This window comes from Schistocerca nitens, chromosome 10, assembly GCF_023898315.1.
Source record: "Schistocerca nitens isolate TAMUIC-IGC-003100 chromosome 10, iqSchNite1.1, whole genome shotgun sequence".
In the NCBI taxonomy this organism is placed as follows: domain Eukaryota; kingdom Metazoa; phylum Arthropoda; class Insecta; order Orthoptera; family Acrididae; genus Schistocerca; species Schistocerca nitens.
In genome coordinates, this window is record NC_064623.1 from 77,443,440 (window position 1) to 77,470,115 (window position 26,676).

The 26,676-nt window shown below is 38.9% G+C and overlaps 1 protein-coding gene across 2 annotated transcripts in view; it reads right to left on the minus strand.

Annotated features, from left to right (window-relative positions):
- The window catches only part of LOC126210428 (sortilin-related receptor-like), a 204,193-nt gene that overhangs the window by 110,864 nt on the left and 66,653 nt on the right, over window positions 1–26,676 (minus strand). For both annotated transcript variants that reach the window (XM_049939658.1, XM_049939659.1), the window contains exons 11-18: window positions 25,816–25,990; window positions 23,828–24,066; window positions 22,724–22,949; window positions 15,581–15,733; window positions 13,623–13,812; window positions 7,538–7,777; window positions 4,318–4,467; window positions 3,933–4,066 (exon numbers count right to left, since the gene is read on the minus strand). In XM_049939658.1, coding sequence (XP_049795615.1) covers window positions 3,933–4,066; window positions 4,318–4,467; window positions 7,538–7,777; window positions 13,623–13,812; window positions 15,581–15,733; window positions 22,724–22,949; window positions 23,828–24,066; window positions 25,816–25,990 — 1,507 coding nt within the window. The remainder of the gene's footprint in view (window positions 1–3,932; window positions 4,067–4,317; window positions 4,468–7,537; window positions 7,778–13,622; window positions 13,813–15,580; window positions 15,734–22,723; window positions 22,950–23,827; window positions 24,067–25,815; window positions 25,991–26,676) is intronic.

A 26,676-nucleotide genomic window follows, 5' to 3' on the forward strand; every position in this document is an offset into this window, starting at 1 on the left:
TCACTAATCATCATAAAACCTCACTCATTGTGTTAGAGGGGATTTAAAATTCAATGGGCCTTTAATATGAGAGACAAAAATTTTAACTGTTTGATAATAAGCCAATAAAAAACTGAATTCCATTAATTTCCATGTTCTTCTCAGAGACGCATTTTATGTTCTGTTGGAAGAAGTCCCCCTAAAATCACGTTTACACATGCAGATACAAATGAACTGTGTGTCATGAGCTTAATGTGCAACATTATTTAAATGAGAAGCGACAAGATCAGACAGCTTTGTGCAAATCTCTCCAGCGGATTTCTTTCTGTGGGGCCACCTGAAGTGTACCTTGTGTGTAAAATAGAGAGCAAAGGACTGCCAAATCCTTTAAATATCTGGTACTAAATAAATTTATAATGAAAGACATTTAAAACTGCATGCACTGGAACTGGCTGTGATCAAATGCAGAATCTTTGGTAGTTTTAACTGCTACATGGTGTCCAGCAAAGAGGCCCCGATTTTAAAATTAAATATGTTGAAAATTAAGACTGATGGATGAGTGTAACAACAGGTATGTTTATTGTGGCAGCTGTAAGAATTTTTTAGCGAATTTATACAGAAGTTTCAAAATAGTTTTAAAAGGCTGCTAACAGATAGCACTTGCTATACAGCTCCTACATTATCAGTGTGCATAATTAAACTCATTCTCCACATGTGGTCTTTGGTGTTACGTCACAATCACATGTCCAACACTCACAGTATGGAGGTTGGCTCCAGATTGAGACTGTCGTGCTATACTAAATTACACCATTTACAGATTGTTAAATTAATGTCCTACCTTTGAGAAATTTATTCAGCAATCCTCTCATAATGAGACAGGAGGTAATGCTACAACTTCTTTATAAATTCTTACAGGTTTCAAAATAATAATATCTTTTGTTGTATCATATCTTTTGTTGCATTTGCCTACTGATCTTAATGCAAGGTATTCACTGACAGTTTAAGATGCACGTCACTGACAAGATGTGACATTCGTCACCAGTCTGTTGGCTACGAACTTTGTATGACAACCATATTACTGCCATGTTACAATTGTGAGCAGTGCACCATTCCTTGTAGACAACTTTCACAGAGCACACCGACATTAACAATTCCGGCAAATTTATTCGTGGTGTGGTCACGTGCACATTCCATCACGATAGCTGCCTTCTGCCATTCTATTGTGTCATTCCCTTATTGTGCTCATTCCATACAATGGGCAGATGCTGGCACAGACATGATCTCACTGCAATGACTTCATCAGTGATAGGGGGAGGGTCATGTGACCACTCGGTCTCAACTCTACACTGTTTACACTACTCCATAGCTACCAGTGAGCCCTACTGAAGTACATAGTCACATGTAGATGGAAAGAAGAGTGGCTCAAGTGATATCATGATAAGTGAAGTCCACTGTGCGGTTGTGGCTTACCTCATTCCAGTCACTTATCTTCACAAGTTTGTGACGCACGGCTTCCCACTACGACGAAAGCAACCCCTTTTGTGTGTGGTGCTTGTATAGTACAGATCACAGTGTGCAACATTTTAGCAGACTAAGTTTTATATTCAGACAAGCAGGCAGCACTCACTCACCAACAGATTTGCCATCTACTTTAACTGACAATAAAACAAATTTGGCAAAAGTTTTCAAGTTTTGTGAAATGTCCAAATTTTTCCCTGTTTTAGGGAGAAGTTTTTGATTTTTATCAGGATGGCTGGCTTATCCACCTTTTTTTGTAACTCTGCATTTACCTGTGTCATTAGTTGAGCTTTCCTTGTGTCTTACTTCTGTTTTAATTTGCCTGCCCACTTTTTAAGCTGTCTTACTGCATGTGAGCAAATTTAAATGTGCAGATAATTCTGAGTGAGGTTGGGAGAGGGTGCATGCACCTGTGTAAGTCTTACTCTTCACATTCGTTATCATCAACATTCGTAACAGCACTGATAACCCACACCACTGGGCACCTGTAAACCACAAACTACCTGCATGCACATACACTTAAAAAGGCGTGATTGTCTGGTGAGGTTAGTTTGTGCATTGGAAGCAAGTTTCAACCATGTCTGTCGTTTGCCACATGACTTGCTTTACCAGAGATTTCCTTATGAATGAAGGAACAAGTATTTTTGTTTCAAAAACCCACGCCATTGCACACACTGAAGAGCTGAAGTGCATTCTGTATGAGTATATCCATTTGCTGGTCCGAGGTCACATCCGGACTTCTTGAAGCATTACAGTCTTCATCTATAAGAAGTTATATTGTTTGTCCTCTACCTATTTTCCATTTGGTTACATTATTTGTCTTCTCTTATCTCTCTTGTCCACCTTCCTCAAAGCAATTTCTGCACATGCTCATTTCATTTCCACAACACTCAATTCTATTTTCCACTTCGGTCTGTTCCCCAGTTTGTTTCTTAGTTTTCTTGTTTTCCTTTATAAATCTCAGTATTTCTTTCTCCACTGCTGGTTGAGCAACCCTTAGTATTTGAGTAGTTTTGCATTAAAAGGCACGAAATCTTACCATATTTACTCGAACCTAAGCTGCACTTTTTTCCGGTTTTTGTAATCCAGAAAACCGCTTGCTGCTTAGAATCGAGTGCAAAGAAAGCGGAAGTTCTGAAAAATGTAGGTAGGTGCTGCCACAACTAACTTCTACCATCGAATATATGTAGCACTACACAAGCATGCTTTGCAGGCACAAAGATAAATACTGGCGCCAAAACCTCTGCGTCAGTAAATAAACTAAAAGAAAAGGTAGAAGGACGTAAACATTATGCCATGTATTCTTTCGTGTTTGCTGCTATCTCATTCAAATCCTGTCCACCTAATAAACAACGAAACTAGAGTGAGACAACAACAAACGCAGAAGAATATACGTATCGTGTCATGTTTATATTCATATTATTCTTATGCTGAATAACGATACAGTCAGAAATGAAACACGGCAACTGGCTTGATTTTTAATTCTAAGATGACTAATTTCTGTGCAGAATGTAATGTACTAAAGAGGCGTATGCAAAGATTTTCAAACGGAGAAAAATTTTCGCTAAACCCTCGTTCAGAAGATCTACCATACGTAGTTTATTATTTGGTTCCTAATGATCATTATCGAAGAAAGCAGCAGTGTAAGTAACAACAAATAGCAGTCTCTTGACATTGTTTCACTTATGAGGTAATTATTCCCTTGCGACAAACAATGCATGAAACAGTACAATAATGCATTTTCAGCTTAGAGTGACGAAAACACCTATATCAAAGCAAAATAAGCAATCAATTCAACATAGACGAAGCACATGAAAAAGGAAGGGTACTCGTATAAATACGGACGGAGTGCCTGACACATAGATAGCAATGGCTACTTGGTAAAGCTTACCTGTTAAGCTTACGACTCTAACCAAACTACTATAGCTGTATCATCATCCATTCGACCTAAATTGTGTTTGTTGTTACAATGGACCAACTTTGTTTCGATTGGGAGGTACGGTCTTTAAAACTTTTTTCTCTCCTCTTGAATTTGAAGTCTCAAATTTCAGGTGCGGCTTAGATTCGGAATTTTTTTTTTATTTTATATTATTGATTTCAAGTATCATTTTTCAGGTATGGCTTAGATTCGAGTAAATACGGTACCCTGCATGACATACGAGTTGCGTGTGTGCATATGTGTTGTCTAATTGTGAAAAAGGCCAATTTGGCCCAAAGCTTTGTCTGACAAAACTGACAGTTTTTTTGTTGTGCCTATCTGCAACTCAGATCTCCACTATATAGTGAGTAGCAACTATACTTTTCGTAATATGACACAACAAACACGTTCGTTTGCCCAACAGTCTACGGTACAATAAATTTTTGCGAACCTGTTTTGAAATTAAAATATTCTTGTGGTAGAGTCACAAAATGACAACATAGTGAACATTAATTACCTCAAACTGCCAGCTCTCGCAGGTGCGCGCCTCGCACTTGTCCTCGTCAGAGTGATCGGTGCAGTCTGGGGAACCGTCACAGCGCCACACTAGCGGAATGCACTCTGAGCTGTTTATGCACTTAAAACTGTCAGCTGTAACAAAAACAAATGTCTGTCAACTTATCCCTTCGCTAGCTGTATATGTATTTCACTATTCCTATTTACTTTTTTTATGCAGAGAAGTATTAAAAGTTTTAAAATTTCAGCAATGAATTAACAAAGAAATCTTCAATAGTTATGAATGATGGTCATTTTTTATATAGTTTTAGAGGGAGGTCAGGCTTGGATAGAGAAAGCAGGTTGAAATGAATGTAGGAAAAAATAGTTATGCAGATAATACTTACGCCTACAGGTCAATGTTGCATTTGGTTTGCGTGTACAGTCTTTTTCATCTGAACCATCATGACAATCATCTTCACCATCACATTTCCACTGTGCATTAATGCATCGGTGGTTGGCACATTTGAATTGATGTTCTTGACATTCAGTAAATTCTGGAAACAGGTATGAATCATTAAGTTACTTCTAAACTTCAAATGATATGTAAAAAGTTATATATGCCCGCATTTGCTACTCTTATGTTTTACTAATTCTGAAGTATTTTATCTGTTCTAGATATAGCAAAGCTGCTTATTGTGTTTAATCCACTCTTCTCAAGGTATTAAATTTAGTTTGGTTACATCACACACTGTTCTCATCTACTGGATATGGCTTTAGCAGAGCCAAAGAACAAAGTTGTTGAAATATATAGTGGAATTTTTGAATTTATTAAGTGGATAGGTGCATTTCTGAAATTTAAAAGTTTATGTACTTTCAATACATGCAGGGGTAGACATGAATTACCAGATGAGTGGGTTTAGAAAAACACATCTCTTTTTTGTTTTTTTAATAAAAAAAACATCAATACTTATAGGGATATTAATCATTTAAATAATACAAGCTGACATTTTTATGTAGGAAACAGAAGTGGAAGTCTTCAAATATGCCTACTCTATTTTGTAGTGGCAATGTTTGTACAATAAGACAGAAAAATAAAAAAAGAGACAGATATGCAAGTTCCGTGCCCCCATCTTTCTTGGGTTTAGAAAAAGCATTTCATGGTGTTCACGGGGAGACGTTAAGGGAAGTAATGTCTAAAAACAAGTATCTGTCTACATGATCCAAGCGATTAAAAGTTTATACATCAACACTAGAATCACTGCCAAGACCTAAAAGCAATTGTTATCAGAGATAGATTTAGGGAGTTAGGTACAAATGCAGCTATGTCACCACCACTATTTAACATCTACACAGACGAATGGAGAAAACGAACTCAAGATAGGACACATCTCCTTCAGAAATCAAACTAGGCAGCCAACAATATGTTAACACGTTACTCTATGCTGACTGTCACGAAGTCATACAACAGAATGATAAAGTGTAAAAGGCAGTATATGAGCTATATATTGTGCTGTGTATATAAATCAAATATTTCCAAAAACTAAAACTAAGCCAATGGATTCCATATGAAGGGTACCAGAGAGATCAATAACATGCACTGATGGAGAAATATTGGGGTAAGTGTCTCATTTCCTGTGCTTGGGCTGCAACTTAACCTATGGGAACAAAAAAATCCTATCAGAGAATATGTGGTACAATTACAAGAACACTCCAACAGAAAGGTAGAACAGAGCCCTTTTTTGAAATTTTATGAGTATAACAAGTCATGCTTTGAGAAAGAAGGAATTTAGCTAATTTGAAACGTTAGAAATGTAGTTAATCAGCTCTGAAATTTTAGTAGAGGAGGTAAAACCAGAAATAACTGAATAAAGGTAGTGTCAGGTGGAAAACATGTAACACAGGAATGAGCACACAACAGAAAGGAAGGGACGGAACGTGTTCTGTGTATGTTGGGGATAAGTATCCCAAAGCAAGACTCTTAACGTATTATCACCCTCAAGGGAGAAAATCGGTCGGTAGACCAACGACACAAGAGTGAAACCAGAATAGGCCTGAACCTAGAAGGGAAGAAGAAGAAGAAGAAGAAGAAGCAGCTATATTTAGAGTAGCAGTGAAACAAACAGCACTAGACTACAGTGATATTGACAGGAAGGGATGGGGAATGTGGCACAAAGTGAGAGTGCACACTGTCATGTTCATCTACTGTTCATTTTCAAGTGAAGGTACAAAAACTATTCCACCTACATTAGCAAACTTATTTTACAGAGTTGTGCCCTGCAGAAAGATCGGATAGCGATTTAGGTGTACTTGTTCAGGACAATAACACTAAAACACAAACAATCAGTAATGATTAATAGGAGAGTGTGGCAAACTGTGGCACTCGCAACCCTTTTAGTAAATCATTAGAGTCTCTCATAATCAAATGAAATACTGATCTCGGTTCAGAATCAAGTAATGTTTTCTGAAGGACAACTTTTCCACTTTTGAATGTTGCCTTTACTTAAAAAGTGACATTATTGTCTGAACATGTACAACAACTTTAATTGGAAACCTGTTAGAACACGACAATAATTTGTATTATGGAATTTAGTGCTATGTCCTCCTGTGTTACACAAAAATGTCAAATTTTAAGCAGAACACTAGATTGTTGTTTTGGCCAGTTCACAGTTTCTCGCATATCCCTCGATTTAGCATCACGCGAGTCAAATGTCACGTGACTGTCAGGCCAGCATCGATACTGTATCGAGCACTTCAGTGTGTTGGGAAATCTCTAACTAGTTCAAATGTGAGTATTGTTTATCCAGTCCTGCCCTTTCAAATTTTTTGAAATAAATCTTAACGTAACCTTAATACCGAAAGCTTCACCTGTAAATGAAGGAAGACCCGGTATATTCTATTAAATAACACAAAAACGTTAATCTCAACAGCAATAATTTAACCTGAAAATATACAATGACACTGTATTTTATTTTTTGAATTACAAATTTGGGAAAAAGCCACCTCCCATAAATTAGGTAAATACAGAAGTCTATTTTAAATTAGTAGGCATCTGATGTTTTAAGGCAAAGCTGCGACACTGGCACGAGACGTGCGATCTGCTGGCAGCCACCACGGTGCTCCACACTACCCGGCGATAGAAAATCATTTTTGAGTCTCCATCTTCTACAAAATTAAGTAAAATATCTAAAATTCACATACAGGATAGATCTATACAGTGTGTCTGAGCACATCAAAAACCAGATACAATTTTAATTAGAGCCTAACACTGAACAAGTACGTCCTGCAAAGAACTACATAAACATTTGGAAACTGATGTGGGAACAGATCTCTACACAATCTCCCGTGCCCCTCTCATCACACACAGTAAAGTAAATTATACACAAATGTCGCTCTGCTACAATGGCTCACTGAGGACTGGCAGGCACAACACTTTGTGCAACAGAAGTGACAACACAGTGGGAGCCAACAATTCCAGTAGTCTACATCTGGCACTGGCATACCGCCTGCAGGAGTTATCCACACGGCTAGCTCCCTGACTACGACTACATTAAATCGGACTGTAAGTCACACGATTCTAAGACTACTACCAACTAGCAAAGTGGCCGCAACTGCATCTGTACTTACTGCAGCCTTCTTCGTCACTGTGGTCCTCGCAGTCGTAGTCGTAATCGCACTTCCAGTAGAAGGGGATGCACTTCCTGTCACTCTCACACTGGAAGTGGCCTGTCTGGCACGTGACCCTACCTCCACATCCTTCCTCGTCAGATCCGTCACCACAGTCGTCGTCATCATCACAGTGCCACAGGCGAGGGATACACAGACCATTCTTGCACGCAAACTGGTCAGTACCACAAGTATTTCCTTCTGTGAAAACAACAGTAACCAGTTTGGCATTAGTATCCATGTGAAGAGATGATAAAATGAATGAGTGAGTGAGTGAGTGTGTAGGCACACGTGCACGAGAGAGAGAGAGAGAGAGAGAGAGAGAGAGAGAGAGAGAGATAGAGAAGATGGACATTCATTTACCGTATTTACTCAAATCTAAGCCACACCTGAAAAATGAGACTCGAAATGAAGGGAAAAAAAAGAATCTAAGCCACTCCTGAAATTTGATACTCGAAATTGAAGGTGAGAGAAAAGTTTTAGACCGCCCCTCCAAATCGAAACAAAGTTGATCCACTATAACATGAAACAAAATTGAGGTCGAATGGATGAAGATACAGCTACAGTAGTTTGGTTCGAGTCATAAGCTTAACAGTTAAGCTTTACCAAGTAGCCATTGCTATGTGCCAGGTGCTCCGTCCATATTTATACTGGTACGCTTCCTTTTTCGCGTGCTTCGTCTGGTTTGAATCTATTGCTTATTTTGCTTTGATCTGATAAGTGCGGTTCTCTTTGTTATAGGTGTTTACATCACTCTAAGCTGAAAATGCATTATTGTTCTGTGTCATGCATGGTTTGTCGCATTCTGATAGTGAGTGTTTACAACCTGTCACCGCCCATGGCATGGCTTGCTTTTGTGTGCGCTACCGCCACTTACAGGAAAAAAAAAAACAGAGGAACTGTCTCATAAGCAAAACGATGGCAAGAGATTGCTATTTGTTGTTACTTACACTGCTGTTTTCTTTGATAATGATCAACAAGAACCAAATAATAGGCTGCGTATGATAGAAGATGTTCTGAACGAGAGTTTAGCGAATATTTTACTCAATTTGAAAATCTTTGCAGACGCCTCTTTAGTACATTACATTCTGCACAGAAATCAGAGTCATCTTAGATTTAAAAATCTAGTCGGTTGCCGTGCTTCATTTCTGACTGTATCACTATGCAGCATAAGAATAATACGAATATAAACATGACATGATATGTATATTCTTCCGCGTTTGCTGTTGTCTCACTCTAGTTACGTAGTTTATTACGAAGACAGGATTTAAATGAGATAGCAGCAAACACGAAAGAATACATGGTATAATGTTTACAGTCTTCCAGCTTTTCTTTTAATTTATCTATTGACATGGAAGTTTTGGCGCCAGTATTTTTCTTTGTACCTGAAAAGCATGCCTGTGTAGCGCTACATCTATTCGACAGCAGAAGTTAGTTGTGGCGGCGCCTACCAACATTTTTCAGAACTTCCGCTTACTTTGCACTCGATTCTAAGCCGCAGGCAGTTTTTTGGATTACAAAAACCGGAAAAAAAGCGCGGCTTAGATTCGAGTAAATACGGTAGTATTGCTGTGACGACAATGCAAGGTTTCGCAATTCTAGTACACATTTTTAAGTTGTGAGTAGGTCACTGGATTCTAGTGGATCACAGTTTTAAGGAACTGCAGTCCACCAAATATTAATGAATATAAAAAGTGAAATTCGATAGATTAAAAAAAATCTCCTCATTAATTGGCAGCAGGAGACCACATATGAAGGTACTACAATTTGCAAGCTTTCAGAGTCAGTGTCTTCTCCTTCTGGCAGAAGGGGTGAAGGGAAAGGGGAAGTGGAAGGGGTGAGGGAAAAGGACTGTTCAGCTTTATGGAAAGGGGTAGAGTTCGAAAAAGTCACCCAGAATCCTGAGGGAAGGGAAACTTTTCAGACAGTATGTATCTCTCCCATGATATCATTTGCCAAAATCTCACTTCAATATCTCAAACAGTTTATTAAATATGAGGAATATTGTGGATATTTCATTCTGACATTATCACTGGTGTGTGTGCTACACCAGATCAATTTTCTCGTCATTGGTGTCAGATAGGGAAATCCACCCATGTCTAAAGAAAAATCTTAGCTAAGTTTCAAATGCAGCAACATACTATGTAATATGCACCAAATGCAAAATGATAGCAACCCCTATTTTTCATTCCAATTTTTTTCAAATTTCGTGCAGTGTCTTACCTAAACACAATTATCACAATAACTATGAGCATTAACAGAATGATGGGCACGTCATCATGAAGCTGATATAAAGCTCTATAAGTAATGCAAAAATGAAATTTTTTACTGAATAGTATCTGTAAAATCGTTTCAAGAAGAATTGCAGGTCACGCACCTCGATTCTGGTTTTGCAGTGTATCGCCGACCAACCAAGAAAGGGACAAACAATGTTGGCCTTCCTTCTGAATGAACAAATGAACTCACCCAGAGCTTTGCACAAAAACTGGTTACTGTGCATCAGCAACAGTATCCTGTGTGGGCTCTACCTTGTACCACTACCTAGGCATTGCCTTTCCTGTTTCACTCCTATATGTGTCTACATGATTCCATACGAGACCTAATTTCCCTAATCTTCGTGGCTCTTACACAAAATTTACGATGGCAGCAGTAGGACCATTCTGTAGTCAGCTTCAGAAAGCCATTCTATAAAGTGTCTCAGTAGTGTTCCTTGAAAATATCCTCGCCTGCCTTCCAGGGATTCCCATTTGTCTTCCCAAAACATCGAAGCTACTGGTAACAAATCCAGTTGCCTGCCTCTGAATTGCTTCGATGCCTTCCTTTAATCGGATCTGCAGGATATCCTAAACACTAGCAGCATTCACGAATGGGTTATACTAGTTTCCCCTACGCTGTCTCATCTACAGATGACCCCTACTTTCCTACAATTTTCCCAATATCTACAAACATTACATGCTTGTTCAATCTCATCCTTTGCAATGTTATGCCCAGATATTTAATCAACATGACTGTCAAGCAGCACAATACTAATGCTGCATTCAAACATTATGGGTTTGTTTTCGAACTCATCTGCATTAACTCATATTAGTCTACATTTAGAGCAAGTTGCATTCATCACACCACCTAGAAATTTTGTGTAAGTGGTCTTGTTTCCTACCACTGTCACTCAGCAATGATACTTTCTGATACACCACAGTACCATGAGCAAACAGACGCAGGTTGCTGATCACTCTGTCCTCCAGATCATTTATGTACTGGGTGATTATAATTAATGTGCAGCTGCTCAAGGAGGTCTAGAGTTGACTAATTATCATATGGCAGTGAAACTTAGTAGATATGCCAATGAATAACTGATTTTGGCCATCAGGTGCAATTCCAGTGCTGTACACTGTTTTTACGAGGGTATGACATCCACACTGTCATTTGACATGCTGTAACATGAGCGAACAGTATGGCTATCCAGAAGTGAGACACTGTGCTGTTAGTGGAACTGTTATGTGAAGGATCATAATAAAATTCGCAAGCACAGGTAGGCTCAGTGTGGTACGTTAGGTCTATACCTGATCTGAAGGGCAGTATACATGAACGTTCTTCGGGTTCCACCACAAATGTTGATCACGCTGTTTTACAGTTGCAGCACCTTGTCGACCTCTCTAGTGTTCCTATTGAACAAATTGTGTAACCTGTGGTTAATAATGAAATCAACATTATGCCTTTCTCATCTGTTTGACCTTTTCTGTCCATGCTCCATTTCTATAGAAACATTTCTGTATGTCCTCCTTGCACCCACAGTGCCAGATTTGTACCTGGTAGCCAGAAATGGAACTAATTTTTTTCCAGCATAAATCCATTCTGCATTAACACATTAGAGTATCTACCAAGTTTTGCTGTTACATGATAATTACTGCCCACACTGGATCTTTGTGGGTAGCTGCAATTTCATTATAACCACCTAGATAGATAGAAAATAATAACTGTCCTATCACACTTCCCTTGGGCACTGCTTACAATTTCCTCCTCTGACTCTGTCAAGGACAATGTACTCAGTTCTGTTATTTAACGAACATTTAAGTCATTCACATATCTGGGAACTTCTTCCATAGGCTCATATCTTTTTAAAAGTCTGCTGTGTGGCTTGATGTCAAAGGCCTTTCACAAATCTAGAAACATCAAATCTGATTGCAGATCCTAATGTTTTATGTCAATTGTGTGTTAATACACATGATAAACACTGGCTTTCAGAACCAGAGATGTCTTCATTCAACCCCACCCCATTTTGGGGGGTCATCACTCTTCTGACTGGTTCGATGCAGACTACCATGATTTCCTGACCTGTGACAATCTCTTCGTCTCAGGGTGGCTGCTACATGCAATGTCCTGAAACTATTTGCTGAATGTATTTCAATAACAGCCTTCCCATACATAAATGCTCCTGTATGCTTCGGACACCATTCCTCACATTTGGTTTCGAGTCAAATTGTGGACCTGTCGCGTACTGTCACAGATGTACAACTGGACTTGTGATTTCCTGTCAGACAGATCACAGCTCATAGTATTTTATGGAAAGTCAAGTAAAACAAGTGATATCTGGTGTTCCCCGAGGAAGTGCTATAGGCCCTCAGCTGTTCCTAATCTATATGAATCATTTAGGAAACAATCTGAACAGCCCTCTTAGACAGTTTGCAAATGATCCTTTTACTTGGAGTCTATTCAAGTCAGAAGATCAGAACCAATTGCAAAATGGTACAAAAAGTGGAAACTGACTCTAAACAGTAAATAGTCCGAGGTCATTCACTTGTGTACTAATTACTCACTATATTTCAGTTACCCAATGAATCACACATTTAAAGGTATCAATTCAACTAAACTTCAAGATTGCATTTTACTGGCAGAGCACTTAGCAGATGCAAAAAAATCTATGAAAGGGACTGCATACATTACAATTGTCCACCCTCTGACAGAGTATGGCTGTGTGATATGAGATCCTTCCCACACTGAATTGACAAGCGACGTTAAAAGATTCAATAGAATGGCAGCTCCTCGTAATATCACAAAATTTTAGAGGGAGCATCACAGATGTGATACGTGAGGTGGGGTGGCAGTCATTAAAACAAAGGTGTTTCTCGTTGATGCTTTTCATGGGTATGCAGTCAGATTTCATCAACACAATATTTCAACAGTACAATTGGCCGCCATCTTCAGGTGAGACTGCAGATGTAGTCACACCAGAAGGACTGGCTGCATAAGTATTAAGATCATCAACATTTACTGTGCCAGGAAAATCCACGTAATCACAAAGATGTTTCTCATTTTGGCAAGATCTTTTAACAAAATTTCAATAGGCAACTTTCTCCTTCAAATTCACAAATATTTTGTTGACTCCACCTACATGGGAAGAAGTGGCCATTGTAATAAAATAAGTGAAATCAAAGAAAGATTTAAATGTCCATTTTTTTCTCATGTGCCACCCAAGAGTAGAATGCATCTGGAGTAGAGCAGAATTCATCAGGAAGATGAATCTTCTGCCGAACACTTATATGTGAACTGTGGAGTAATTATGTATATATGTAGAGGCAGGGTTCCTCTATTACAATGGAAATTATTGCCTGATGTCTCAAAATACATCCTATCCATTCCACACAAAAATCAAAGGTCATAAACCCATTTATTGTTTTACCAGTATTTGATAACAGAGCATTAATATCACCATGAAACTTCACAAAAAAAGTAGTTAGAAATCTACAGAAGGGGGATGTTAGAAACCTACAGAGGGATGATGATTATAAATTAAAACATTTGCTAGAAAATGTATTAAATGTGGGTCATGTTTGTTTCCACTGTTAATTTTCTTCTCATTCCGTTAAATTCTGTCTTGCTCAAACCAAAATAAAGCATTTTGTACTGAGTAAACACACATAAATACAAATTTAAAAAATAAATAAAAACACTTCCTAATCCAAACCGAATAATATCATACTGAGTCAAAACTATTCACATTCCAGCAACTACCAGCATGCAGGTTTCTGTATGATAAAGGGGTACTAACGCTTTGCACAGGTGCCATTCTCAAATGGCTTGCTGCCGTCGGTGCAGGTGCAGGTGGTGTTGGTGCCAGCTTTCATACCGTCTGGGCACTTGCAGCTGTACTTGTGCCCTGGAAGGCCAAAGCACAAGTGAGAGCACACCTTGTTGCCGTCACAAGCGTTTGATCCCTCCTGTACGGAGTGCGCGAACACCTGTACGAGAGGAAAAGGACAACTGTTTGTTAGAAAGTGCACTGAGACAAACCTATTCCAACAGTTTAAATGAGCATGCAGTCCAGTATAAGCATGTCATAAGCAACCCACAATTACAATCTTAACAATAATTAATTAAGTCAGTAACACAATATGTAACATGACATTCCAGTTTGGCTACTCATACTTGGAAAAAAATAATTGTGAGATTTAAAGGTGTGAGGATGAAGATTGTGTTGAGGAGCTCCTGAGTGGAAAAGAGGAGGGGATACAACTTTTCTTTCCTCTCATACCAGCCATAAGTAGTAGTTTAACCACAGTTTTTAAACATAAATAAATTATATGAAATAATATTCATATAATTAACACACTCTTGAGATATTAAGTACAGTATTTTCAAATTTGTGATTTATAAAACTCAATAAAATTCAATTTCAATGCTAAGTTAAAAAATGCAGAATTCCCTGAGATTTTATGAAATTCCTAAAATTCCTTGAGATCTCCCTGATTTTTCCAGGTAAAATGTAATTCCCTGAGAATTCCAAGTTTTCTAGATTTCCCAGATGAATCGCCCCCCAAATTCATAAAGTGCACAAAAATAGTTTTTAATGAAAATAATCGTTTTTTGGAAATATAATTGGTCAGATAAGAAATCTACTCACTACTTGATGGTAAGAGAAAACACATGGAAAAGTTAAGGAAATGTGCAAGCTTTCGGAGCCAGTGGCTTCTCCTCCTGGCAGAAAGGATGAACGGGAAGAAAGAGAGGTGAACAAGCCACTTGCTCTGAAAGCTTGCACATTTTCTTGACTTTTTCATGTGTTTTCTGTTACTATCACTTGGCGAGTAGATTTTATATCTATCCGAAGCAGTTTTTAAAATTTTCATAGCTAGTTTTATTCTAAAATCTTCCTTTAGTGCCAAGTTCCACTGCTGCCATAATCAGATTAATAAACAGAGGAAACATGTCTAGAGTAAATATTACAATGTTTCCAACTGGATAGCAATTTATATCATAGGAAGATGAATATGTACCCAATCTTTACATTCACACTGATAGAGCTGCTAGCAATGCATTCATAGGGTACCATGCAGATCTCTCCTGTGCCTCAACCATCTCATTCGGAATTAAACAGATGTATTGAAAGAAATGTAGATCACAACTTCTGAGCAGGATAAAAGTATCGGGACAGAGTTTACTGGTAAACAAGACATACAAGCTCGCTGCACAACTTCACTGTAGTCAGAATGCCATACACAAAATGGTAGGAAGTTTGGGGTATGAGACTAAGTGTGTATCGGCAAATGGCACCTGGTTTGGAGCATAAATATTTATGAGTCAAAGATCCATACAGGAAGCCGTAATGAAACATTTTCAGGATGTCTAGTGAATCACTCTCATTTTATGGAGTGTAGCTGGACCATTGACAATGAGCAGTAAACTGAAATGTGAAGCAGCTTAGAGAAGACATTAAGAGAAAGAGACATAGAAGTCTGAAAGGAATTCTAATTCGCCATGGCTTTGCTTCACTCCCCCCCGCCCCCCACACACACACACATTTGTCTTGCAAAACACTACAGGGAGCTGTGTGTAAGAGGAATAGGAGGGCAAAGGGTGACAACAGCAACAGGCATTTCGAACTTCAGCAACATAACTGCATAGAATGCATGAAATCAAGTCCTCTCTATGAGAAACATTTAACAATACTGCATATTCTTTGAATAAGTTACCAGGTCTTCCTGAGTATGAAATACAAAAGAACATTACCTTTAGGTCCATCAAACCAGGCAAGCCACTTCGTATGGTGCGGACAGCCAGCCCGTGATCCTTGTCGGCCTGGTAAATGGCATTCTGCCTCCAGTCGTCCCAGTACATAGTATCCTTGAACACCGCCACTGCGAACGGATGTGCTACCTTGTCCTGTAAACAGAAACATTGCACATCAATTAAAGTCTTCCTACATAAAATTAAAAACATCAAAGAAGCAATTAAAAAGATGGAGCTAGGACTTAAAAGTAGTTAGAAATGCACAATATAAAATAAGAAGTGGCAAAAACAAATGTTTTGTGAAGAAGGGTGTTAAAATGAGTGAATCCAAGGCTTGTTGACGTCATCATCTTCAGTCCAAAGACTGACTTGATGCAGCTCCCCATGCTACTCTATCATTTCCAAGCATCTTCATCTGGGAATTTCTACTGCAACTTACACCCATTTGAACTTGCTTACTGTATCCACCTATCTGTCTACCTCTACATTTGTGAACATCCACATTTCTCTCCCTTTCCAACCTGACAATTCCTTGATGCCTCAGGATGTGCTGTATCAATCTATACCTTCCTTTTAGTGAAGTTGTGCCATAAAGGTCATTTCTCTCTAATTCTGTTCAGTAAAGTTTCATCAGTTACATGACCTACCCTTCTACTCCTGAGGCTACTTCTGTAGTGCCACATTTTAAAACCTTTTATTCTCTTCCTTGTCTGAACTGCTTATCATTCATGTTTCAGCTTCCATAGAGGGCTACGCTACAGACAAATGCCTTCAGAATAGACTTCCTAAGACTTAAATATATATATTCAAGTGTTACAAATTCTTCTTTTCAGAAATTTTTGCCTTTCTGTAACCAGTTTGTATTTCACATCCCCTCTATTTCAACCATCATCATTTATTTTGCTGCCCAAATAGCAAAACTCGCCTATTACTTTTAGTGTGTAATTTCCTACTCCAACTCTCTCAGAATTCCCTGATTTAATTTGGTTACATTCCATTGCTCATGTTTTTGTTTTTTTTTAATGTTCATTTTACATCCTGTTTCTTCTAAATCCTTTCCTACCTCTAACAGAATTAACTCTTCCTCCAAGCTTTTCTTTGGTTTCCTTTACTGCTTGCTCAATGTACAGATTGAGTAACATTAACCCCATCCCACTACCTTATAAACCACTGCTCCCCTTTCAGTCTCCTCGACTCATGACTTGCACACTTGAAGATATTGCAATCCATGTTTCATAGTTGCCTAAGCACTGCACTGCAGAAGGTTTGGAGGGGGAACAGTGATACCAGCTTGGCAGAGAACTAGTGCGGTGTTGGGACGGAAATGGTGAGCTAGCAGAAATTACATGGTGTTGTGAACCATTGGAATGTATAGTGCATACTCTGGCTTTTTAGGAACATCTACCATGTTGAAACTGCAGTTTGCCCGAATTTATTTTTAGTCATAATTGAACTGACTTTAAAATTGGACAAATACTCAACAATAGTATTCATTTCTGCAGGAGATGGTAAAAGTCTAGACAGAGTTCAGAATCAGTGGTGTACTTACGTGTTTCATTCTACAATGTTGTCGACGCTCACTGTGACATATGACAGGAACAAATGAGGGTGTGTCAGCTGCTGGTTCTATTAAGCTGATGAGAGAGCAGTGGGAAGATGATATTTTTGAAAGCAAGTGATAGTGTAACATTTTCACGTCAGTACAGAACCGAAAATGGATACGTATATGAATAAAAAATCTGTGTTCTCAGGTCCCACAGCAACCACAACCACAGAAATCGCAGCATATTTTGAAGAAAAAGCTATAATAAGGGCACTATACCCTAGCAGTTGTAGGCGGAGAGTGTTTTGAACTATGGCTGTGTAAGATACCAATAGAGGTTGGTTTTAAACTATCACTGCCAACAACAGCAAACAATTGCGCTGCAGCCACCAAATGCTTTATTACCCCAGTTTGCCTTGTGTTGCAGAGTGCTTTTTTTTTCTTATTTTGAAATGAGCCCTTCGAGAGGGAGGCGAGGCTTATTTCCCTGCACGTGCTCGCGAGCAGGTGCAAGGTTGCAGAGTAGGGAGGGAGGGGAAATGCGCGCGCACATTTGAATAGGGCCGCAGCGTGCCTATTGAATTCGCGCCGACTGTGTAACATTTAAAGTACTACGATCAGCTCTAACAGTCACTTCGCTGGTTAATAATCATGTCAAGTCGTCGTTGTGTAACCCCAACCATGCTTTCGCAGTTAAACCCCCATTGGGAGGAATTGTATCTGTTTACAGAAAAAGATGGTGTTGCAAAATGTTTAGTATGTCACAAAATGCTGAATTCTTTTAGGAAATTTAATTTGCAGCAACATTGTATGTCTTACCAAGCGAAAGACTACGGACGTGGAAAATGTGATGGACCAGATCGTGCACAGGAAGTTATTAAACTTAAAAGAAGATCTGGACAATGAAGAAAAATCAACTGAGGCAGCTCTCAGAGTGAGTTACAAAATTGCTTTGCTTTTAGCAAAATCCCTGCGCCCCTTCACTGACGGTGATTTAATAAAAGAATGTTTGGTAGTTGCAGCGGAACATTTGCGTCCATCTCAAGTTGAACAGTTTCGGATTCTGCCATTATCTAACATGACCATTATGCGTCGCATACAGGACGGCAGACGACGTCCAGAGCCAGCTTGCAAATATCTGTAAAGATTTTATGGCGTATTCTCTAGTTCTGGACGAAAGTGTTGATATCACTGGAACAGCGCAGCTTGCCATATTTATTAGAGGTGTTAATAGAGATCTTCAGGTGAGGGAGGAGCTCCTCAATGTAGTAGCCATGAAGAACACTACAACCAGAGGTGGTATTTTAAGTAGTGTTGAAAATATAGGATTGTCATGGAATTCTTTAGTTTCAGTGTCTACAGACAGTGCACCAGCGATGACGGGGAAAAAAATCAGGTTTCGTTGTGCTGTTGAAGGAGAAAATGCAAAAACTGACTGTGCCAAATGAAATACGGGGCGTTCACTGTTTGATCCACCAGGAAAACTTATGTGCAAAGAGTATCACTCTAAAAAATGTGATGAGTGTTGTTTGTACAACCAATTATATAAGGAAGCATGGGCTACAACACAGGCAATTTAAAAGCTTTCTTGAGGATGTAGAAAGCCAGTATGGTAGCCTGCCTTATTACAGCGAGGTCTGCTGGCTTTGTCGTGGCGAATTATTAAATCGATTTTTTTGCCTATTAGATGAGATAAATATGTTCATGGAAATAAATAACATGTGTGTTCCTGAATTGAAAGAGCCTTCATGGAAATGTGATCTCGCATTCTTAGCAGATTTAACTAGCCATCTGAATGCTTTGAACATTTCACTACAAGGTAAAGATCTGCTAATTACTCATTTCATAGATCGAATATGAGCTTTTAAAATGAAATTGACACTTTGGGTGAGTCAGCTGGAAACAGGAAATCTAGCTCATTTTCCTAGATTATCATCCATGCAAGATGTTCACAAAGACTGTGAACGTTATTCACATAGTTTACTTTTGAATACATTATGGGCACAACAGTGATCAATGTCATAAATAATTACTATTAAAAACAGTCTTGATCACAATTTATTTAACAAGGTGACCGGTTTCAACCACTACTGTGGTCATCTTCAGACCATTGAGTAGGAACCTCTTTCCTTGAAGAATCACTACTTGAGTAGTGATTCTTCAAGGAAAGAGGTTCCTACTCAATGGTCTGAAGATGACCACAGTAGTGGTTGAAACCGGTCACCTTGTTAAATAAATTGTGATCAAGACTGTTTTTAATAGTAATCACATAGTTTAGTTGCCCTTAAGGAAGAATTTGATCAACGCTTTCAAGATCTGACAGCACTAGACAGTGATTTTGATCTGTTCTCCTCTCCATATTCAGTGAATATTGAAGAGATTCGTCCTGAGCTGCAATTAGAAATTATTGACCTGCAGTGTGACAGAATACAGAGACAAATTTCAGAACAAGAAAAACATTTTGGAATTCTACAGACACTTCCCTCAGGATAGATTTCCTCGTTTGCACAAACTGGCGGCTACAATAATATCAATGTTCGGTTCCATGTATGTTTGTGAACAACTGTTCTCTGCAATGAAATGTAACAAGACGCGCCTGAGAAACGCATTGTCTGATCAAAATTTAAACTGCACGCTGCGCCTACAATGCACAAGAACAATTACCCCGAACATAGACACAATTGTAAAGGGCAAAAAGTACAAGATAACCAAGAATCCCACACTTCAGTGACACCTTTTATTGTGTAACAGTTCACAAATTAATACGAATGTAGAGGCATACACTAAGCTAATAAAATTATGTAGCACGTGTACATTCTCCTATATTTGTTTCATTTGTCACAGTAATAATTCATGAGTGATATCCCTGCAGGTGGCTGCGGATTTACATTGACTGGCGGCAGCTGTAGTGTGCCCCACGTGACTCTCCCCACTCTCCGCTCTGGTCCGGTAGTGGGGGTAGCGTGCTCGCGCTGCTCCGTGTTTGTGCCTTGCTGCTCACAGCTTGCTCTGCGAGCACGTATGTTGTGAAGCCCTGTTCTAAGTTCTCATATGTTTACGATCGTGGCTGACTACCATGATACACTGTTCGTATAATAAATATTTGTGACAATGAAGTTATAAATTTCACAGCTGTCCCATTAGTATGATGATGAATGTTAAAAATAGTGACAACACTGATAACAGGGTTCATTTAGGCAAATGAAATTTCACGTACTCTGTAGTGTAAGGAAATAGGGCCTTTTACATTTTCGCTCTGCAGCTTGGTGGTGGCTTGACCATTGTGGGGGTAACCACACTCTCCAAGAATGAAAATGGAAGACAAGATGGTTTTGCAATAAATAAAATATGTGGTAATCTTGGATGTCATGTTGAGCCTTTGATGCTTATGTTGTATGAAAAGTTGTGCTCTGCTCTTATTCTTGAGTCCCTAATGATCTGTGCACCCATTCAAAGAAATGTATGTATGTAAAAGCAATGTAGTGGGCTTGCTTGTTTGTGATAAGAGTAGAAGTTATCTTCTTTTGCTCCAATAACAGCTGCAGAATGTGAAGAAGTCAAGCTTCTCCTCGGCTATACATGGAATTTCAGAGTCATTGAGCAGTAGTACCTCTACATCAAGAGAATCAGCTATGGCGAAATTAGAAGAAAAAGTTAAATACAACATATTATGTCAGGTGACAGACCTCATAAAGGGTTCTGACTTAGCTTCAACTACGAGGAGAGTGCCAGAACCCACAGAAAACCTTAAACCAACAAGGAAACCACTTCATAAGTGAAAGAAGTGGAAAAAAAGTGATCTGCATATTAATGTAAACCAATTCATTTCATTTAATTTCTACTTGTTTTATCAAAATGTAGGTAACCAATAAATGGCATAAATTTAGAACAGGTATAATGTTAAATTTTTAGACAGATACTTTATGACAATAAAATACATTAGTTTGTAATTTTGACTAGTCAAAATAAGTTAAAAATAATTTTTTCCTCAAGAGGCCTCCTAAAAAAAAAGGATTGGATCATCTTATAACCAGAGACGTTTTACACCCTGGTAAATTCCAGGCATCATAGAAAATATCTTATTTTTCCACACGTGTCAATGCAGTCTGGATTCATAATGTAGATTCTTCACTTCTTTTAACAGCTTAGCCAACTCCTTCTCTTGAATCTAATTCACCTCATAATTTTCCAAATTCAAAACCAGGTTCCTGGTCATTGACCTCCATCTAACTGAAGTTAGCACCCTCAAAACCAAAAAATAAGCAAAAATGCCTAAACCTTGCGAGTAGCCACCCCTTCCATATCAAGTACACCCTTTCCATATATCCTAGGCATCTGCTGTGAAAGTGTCACCCCCAATGGATCCCTTCACACCTACACCATCAACTTCTCCCAGACTTTCCTCTGCCACAGCCTCCCCATAGATCTTGCCCTCAACAAATCTTCTCCTCTCAAACTCTAACAAATACATCTCTCGTGTCTCCCATGCCCCCCCCCCCCTAAAAAAAATAAAAAGACAATCACATCAGTACTGACACACCCCTCCCCCCTCCCCCTGGCCTCTAATGCCATGATACGTTACTCCACTAGAGCTATGTTTCCCTCAACTCAAACCCTGAAATGAGCTCTCTCCTGGATACCCTCCCCCTTACAACCTGCTGCGTCCTCACCTCTATAACACTCTTGTTAAGTGGTATGACATTTCCCATCTATTATCCTTAACCGAGGTTTCCTACCCCACATCACTGCTGTGAAATGTGTTCTATGCTTATACCAACTACCACCTACTCCAGAATCACCACTGGGAATCCTACAACACCAAGAGCAGAGCAACTGGCAATACTAAATAACCGGTGTCCGCTGCCTGACCTCTTATAGAGGAATGACAATCATTAAATTGGCCGAGTGCATGCACAAATACAGAAGACCTTCACAACTTTTTGATCGTCTAGTACCAAGTTGCTGTGGATGCTCTGCAGCAAGACTTGACATACATGAGTGCTCATTGCACCATATTCGCTGTTTGGATCCTCCCAACCAATACAATTTACTCTCAACTCCAGAGACAGGAACTTACTTTCTAACATATTCTGGCATCCCATCACCATCATGGACTACCCCTCCTCTGAAAGTATCAACCCCATTACTTTTGATTTATACGTTGAACTGACTTATATGTTACTTTTTGATCTCTGCCTTACCCCCCCTCCCTCCTTTTCCCACATTCCCACCAACGTGCGTCATTTTGGTTTTTCCCTGTTTCCTTTTCTGCTTTCCTACTTGTTCATAACTGCACAACTAATTTTCTTCCTATCATGTCTTGACTGAATCTGACACTGTGATTATCCATGTACTACACATGACCACTTACTCTCTGCCTGATTTTTTCTCTCCTTTATTATTTCACTTCACTTACTCCCCTCTTCCCCTCCCAACCCGATCAGTTGTCTCTTTTTGCGGCAACACAGTATTCATTATACTGCAGTGGAAATTCAGAAATTTAATTTTCCTGTGATTTACTGACACACAAAAATACTATGAAATTGGAGTAAACATTAGCAAAAACTGCTTTACAAATCTGATGAAAAATGTTCACTAACCGTATTTGCAATTATCTTCTTGAAACCTTTGCCATCCAGATCTGCAGAACCAATGTAATCAAGTCGCGCATCCACCCAGTAGATGCGTTCCGCGATGTGGTCAACTGTAATTCCGTTAGGCCAGTCCACATACGATCTACCGAACAGCCGCCTGGGGTCAGAACCGTCCGAGTTGGAACGACTCACCGATGGATTGTTTGGTGCCCAATCAGTCCAGAACAACAATCTAGGGATAAGACAAAAATACATCTGTTTACTGAAATGTACAGTCACTTTTTACGTATTCACAATGGAAGATTTGCTAAAGTAGTCATGTGAGGCACATCAATATAAAAATGGACACTTTTTTCAAGTGCTTTTTTTAACTTAGATGAATTTCCATTGTGTTATAAATGCATTAATACTTCATATATATGCAAAATATGCTTCTGTTAAAGCAAACAAATACAGAAACTGATGCTATGCTACAACACAATTGGTGAATATTGACACCAGTGGTATCTAACCCTGTAACATCTTAAGTTTTCACTCTCCTCAGAATGCTCACCTCAAAGGAACTTCAGAGACGAAAAAGATGGATGTAACCTGGTATCTATTCAGGTCAGTAGGAAGACTGAGAATATTCTTCATATCCATATAAAGTAATTTTTTTCAAATAGCCTACTATCTATTTTACTTTGAAGTGCTGGCTAAAGTCTCAAAGTTGTCACATTTCCTGATCACTCCACTACACATTACATATCCTCTGTAGCCCTCCAACAGATGACTATGAATGTCTACAGTTTCATTTTTCTTGAATTTACAAGATCAGCTTCCACAACCAACCAAATAAAACAGCAAAAAAATTCATAACAAGAATCTCATAGCACCTTTGAGACCACTGGAAAGTGTCACAGTAGCTATACGTTTTGAACAGCGTGTTCTTTCTGGATGCATCAGATACAGTATTTCCTTTGCAGATATATTTTGTGACAGAAGTAATACAATTATAAACAGCCAACACCAGAATGTTTAAGCACCACATGACAGAAACAGCTCTAGGGTAATTTTAACACAGACATTTTCAAAAATATTCTACAGTTTCAATGCACACAGGCTACAAACCCTTGCTGAGGATGAACAGCAATCCCACGAGGTTTGGACAGAGTCGGTGGTGAAAGAATGGTAGCACGCATGCGGCCCTCTACATTCAGATCGGTTCGTACAACCTCTATCATTGAGCGCACTCCGTCCACAAAGTACAGGTGGTGTGATACCCAGTCTAAGGCCATCCCTTCAACTGACGACAGATTCGAACTTACTAGAATCTCATGATAAATTTCGCTGCCATTGAGGCACTGGCGCTGTAAAAGAAAAAAGGAAGTCAAGGGTTATTCCCTCTCTGTGCATATACGAATAGTGCTTTTATTTTTTACATTTGTATCACAAAGCTTAAGCACACAGTCATAATGAGAATTACAATATTTCATTTCTAATTTTAACATTCAAATCAAATAACAAATGCTGAAGACACAATGTTGATACTAATGTATTAATACAATACCAACGTATTCTGAAGACACAAAGCTGAAAGAGGTATTGAAGCTTGCTCATTTGCTCTGTAGATTACAGGTAGGAAGATATATGCTTGTTTCACTGTATATGTCATGTTTAAAAGCAAAAATAATAGTTAACAACATTACATTGTTGTTCATCCACTCCTTGGAATCATTTGTTGAGACTTTGAAATAGCTAAAAAATTTTCAGCATTGAAACATCCTTTTAAATTCAATAGCCTCCGACAGCAAAAAAATGGCCATATTTTTAACAAGAATGCTGGCTTTTTTAAATGAATTTCATTGATGTGATCTTTACAAGTTATCAACTGAATTGCCTCAAAGCAATGTTGCAACAAGTTTCGTAGTCACTGGTGGTGGTTTAACTGAATCTGACCAATTTGATATGCCAATTAAGTCAGTGTCAAACGGTGTAAAATGACCTTCTTGCTCTGCTGCACAAATCATTATAGGGTTCTGAACTACTAATATTGCTATTGCTAGCAGTGATTTGACTGAATCACATTCCCACCTACCCCCACCCCACCCACCAAACCAAAGCAGTCCACTTTGGAAAATTTGAATGTGTCTCCATATTCTCTTATGTGATCTTACATAGTCAGAGATTTCACAGGGGAAAAATCGGCTGAAGCGCACAGATGATGTACCGCCCCCCCCCCCCCACCACCACCACCACCACCACCACTAAAGAAAAATCAGTGGGAAGTCCAGGATGAAGTAATAACAATATGGAAGGAATAGATTGGTATTCGCCATATATAGGAGGCACTGAGCTGCAGACAGGTACAATGAATTAAAAAACCACTAGAAATATTTCTGGTGTCCCTTTTCATTGTGTCTGTATGCAATTCAACACCTCTTCTGTGGTGGATAGCAATATATCCTTTCCACATTATTTGTTCACCAAGGAAATGTATTTTTATTCATACTATAAAGTTTTCCGCTACAACATCAATCGTTGCAGCAAAGTCACAATGACACAAGATGCACTTGAACACATCCTCCAATACATAATTATTCATAAAATTAATAACTTTTTGAAAATATAATGTAACTATATAGATAAAAAGAATCTACTACCCAGTGATGGCAAGAGAACACACACATAAAATTACTTAAATCTGCAAGCTTTCAGAGCCAGTGATGACTTCTTCTGGCAGAAGGGTTGAAGAGGAACAGAGAGGGGTGAAGGAAAAGCACTGGAGAGGTTTACGAAGTAGAGTTTGGTAAAGACTGATCAATCAGTCTTTCCTTCTCATCCCGTCTGGTAAGTTTCACTGACCTGGGGTTCTGGGCAACTTTTCCGAACTCTCCCACCAGCTCTTTTCCTTCACCTCTCTTCCTTTCCCTTTGACCTTTCTGCCAGGAGGAGTATCCACTGGTTCCAAAAGTTATGTGCGCATTCTCCTGCCGCCACTTCGTGAGCAGATCTTTTGTCTACCCAATTACAAAGCATAATTACTGAAACATCTGCTATCCCAGAAAAACCATTTATTAAAAGATACAGAGCAACACTATTAAAATGGAGAATCTTACCCCAATAGTGTCATTTGCTATGTCAGCCCAATAAACGCAGTTGTTGTGGAGGTCAAAATCAATAGCAATCACATTCTGCAATCCCCTCACTGGTAGCTCTTCCCAAGTGTCCTCTGACAAATCATAGCGAGCTATCCGTTCTCGCTGCGCTACAATTAGAAATTCTCTTAGCTCTCTGCAACACACAAACAAACAAGGATCAGAAACACGAAGAACATTTGTTTTTAAATTTTTTTCCACAACAACACTGTTACAGGTGGAATTTCCAGTGAAATCAGTTCACATTCAGATCATGTACCAACACCATAAAGCACATATTCACTTGTAGATCCCCTCCCCTGAATGCTTTAAAGTGATCATATGTTCTGCGTTTGAGAATATAATACGATGCAAGCTGTTCAAAATACTGAGGAAGACAGGCGTAAGCAATAAGGGAATATGGCGAACCTAAACGTGTGTAAGAACCGAGAGGGAACAATAAGACTGGAAGACCAAGGATGAAGTGCTCAGATTAAAAAGTGAGTAAGACACGGATGTAATCCTTTACTCTTCTGTTCAATCTATGCATCAAGGCAGTGATGGTGGAAATAAAAGACAGCTTAAAGAGTGGGACTGAAATTCAGGGTGAAAGGAAGATCTGTTGATGATGATGCAATCCTCAGAAAGAGTGAAGAAGAGTTCCAGAATGTATTGAATAAAATAAACAGTCTAATGAGTATAGAATATGAATTGAGAGTAAACCAAGGAAAGACAACAGTAATGAGTACGCAGAAATGAGGTCAACAACAAACTTATCAAAATTGGGGACCACAAAGTAGACAAAGTTAATGAATTCTGCTACCTTGGAAGCAAAATAACACG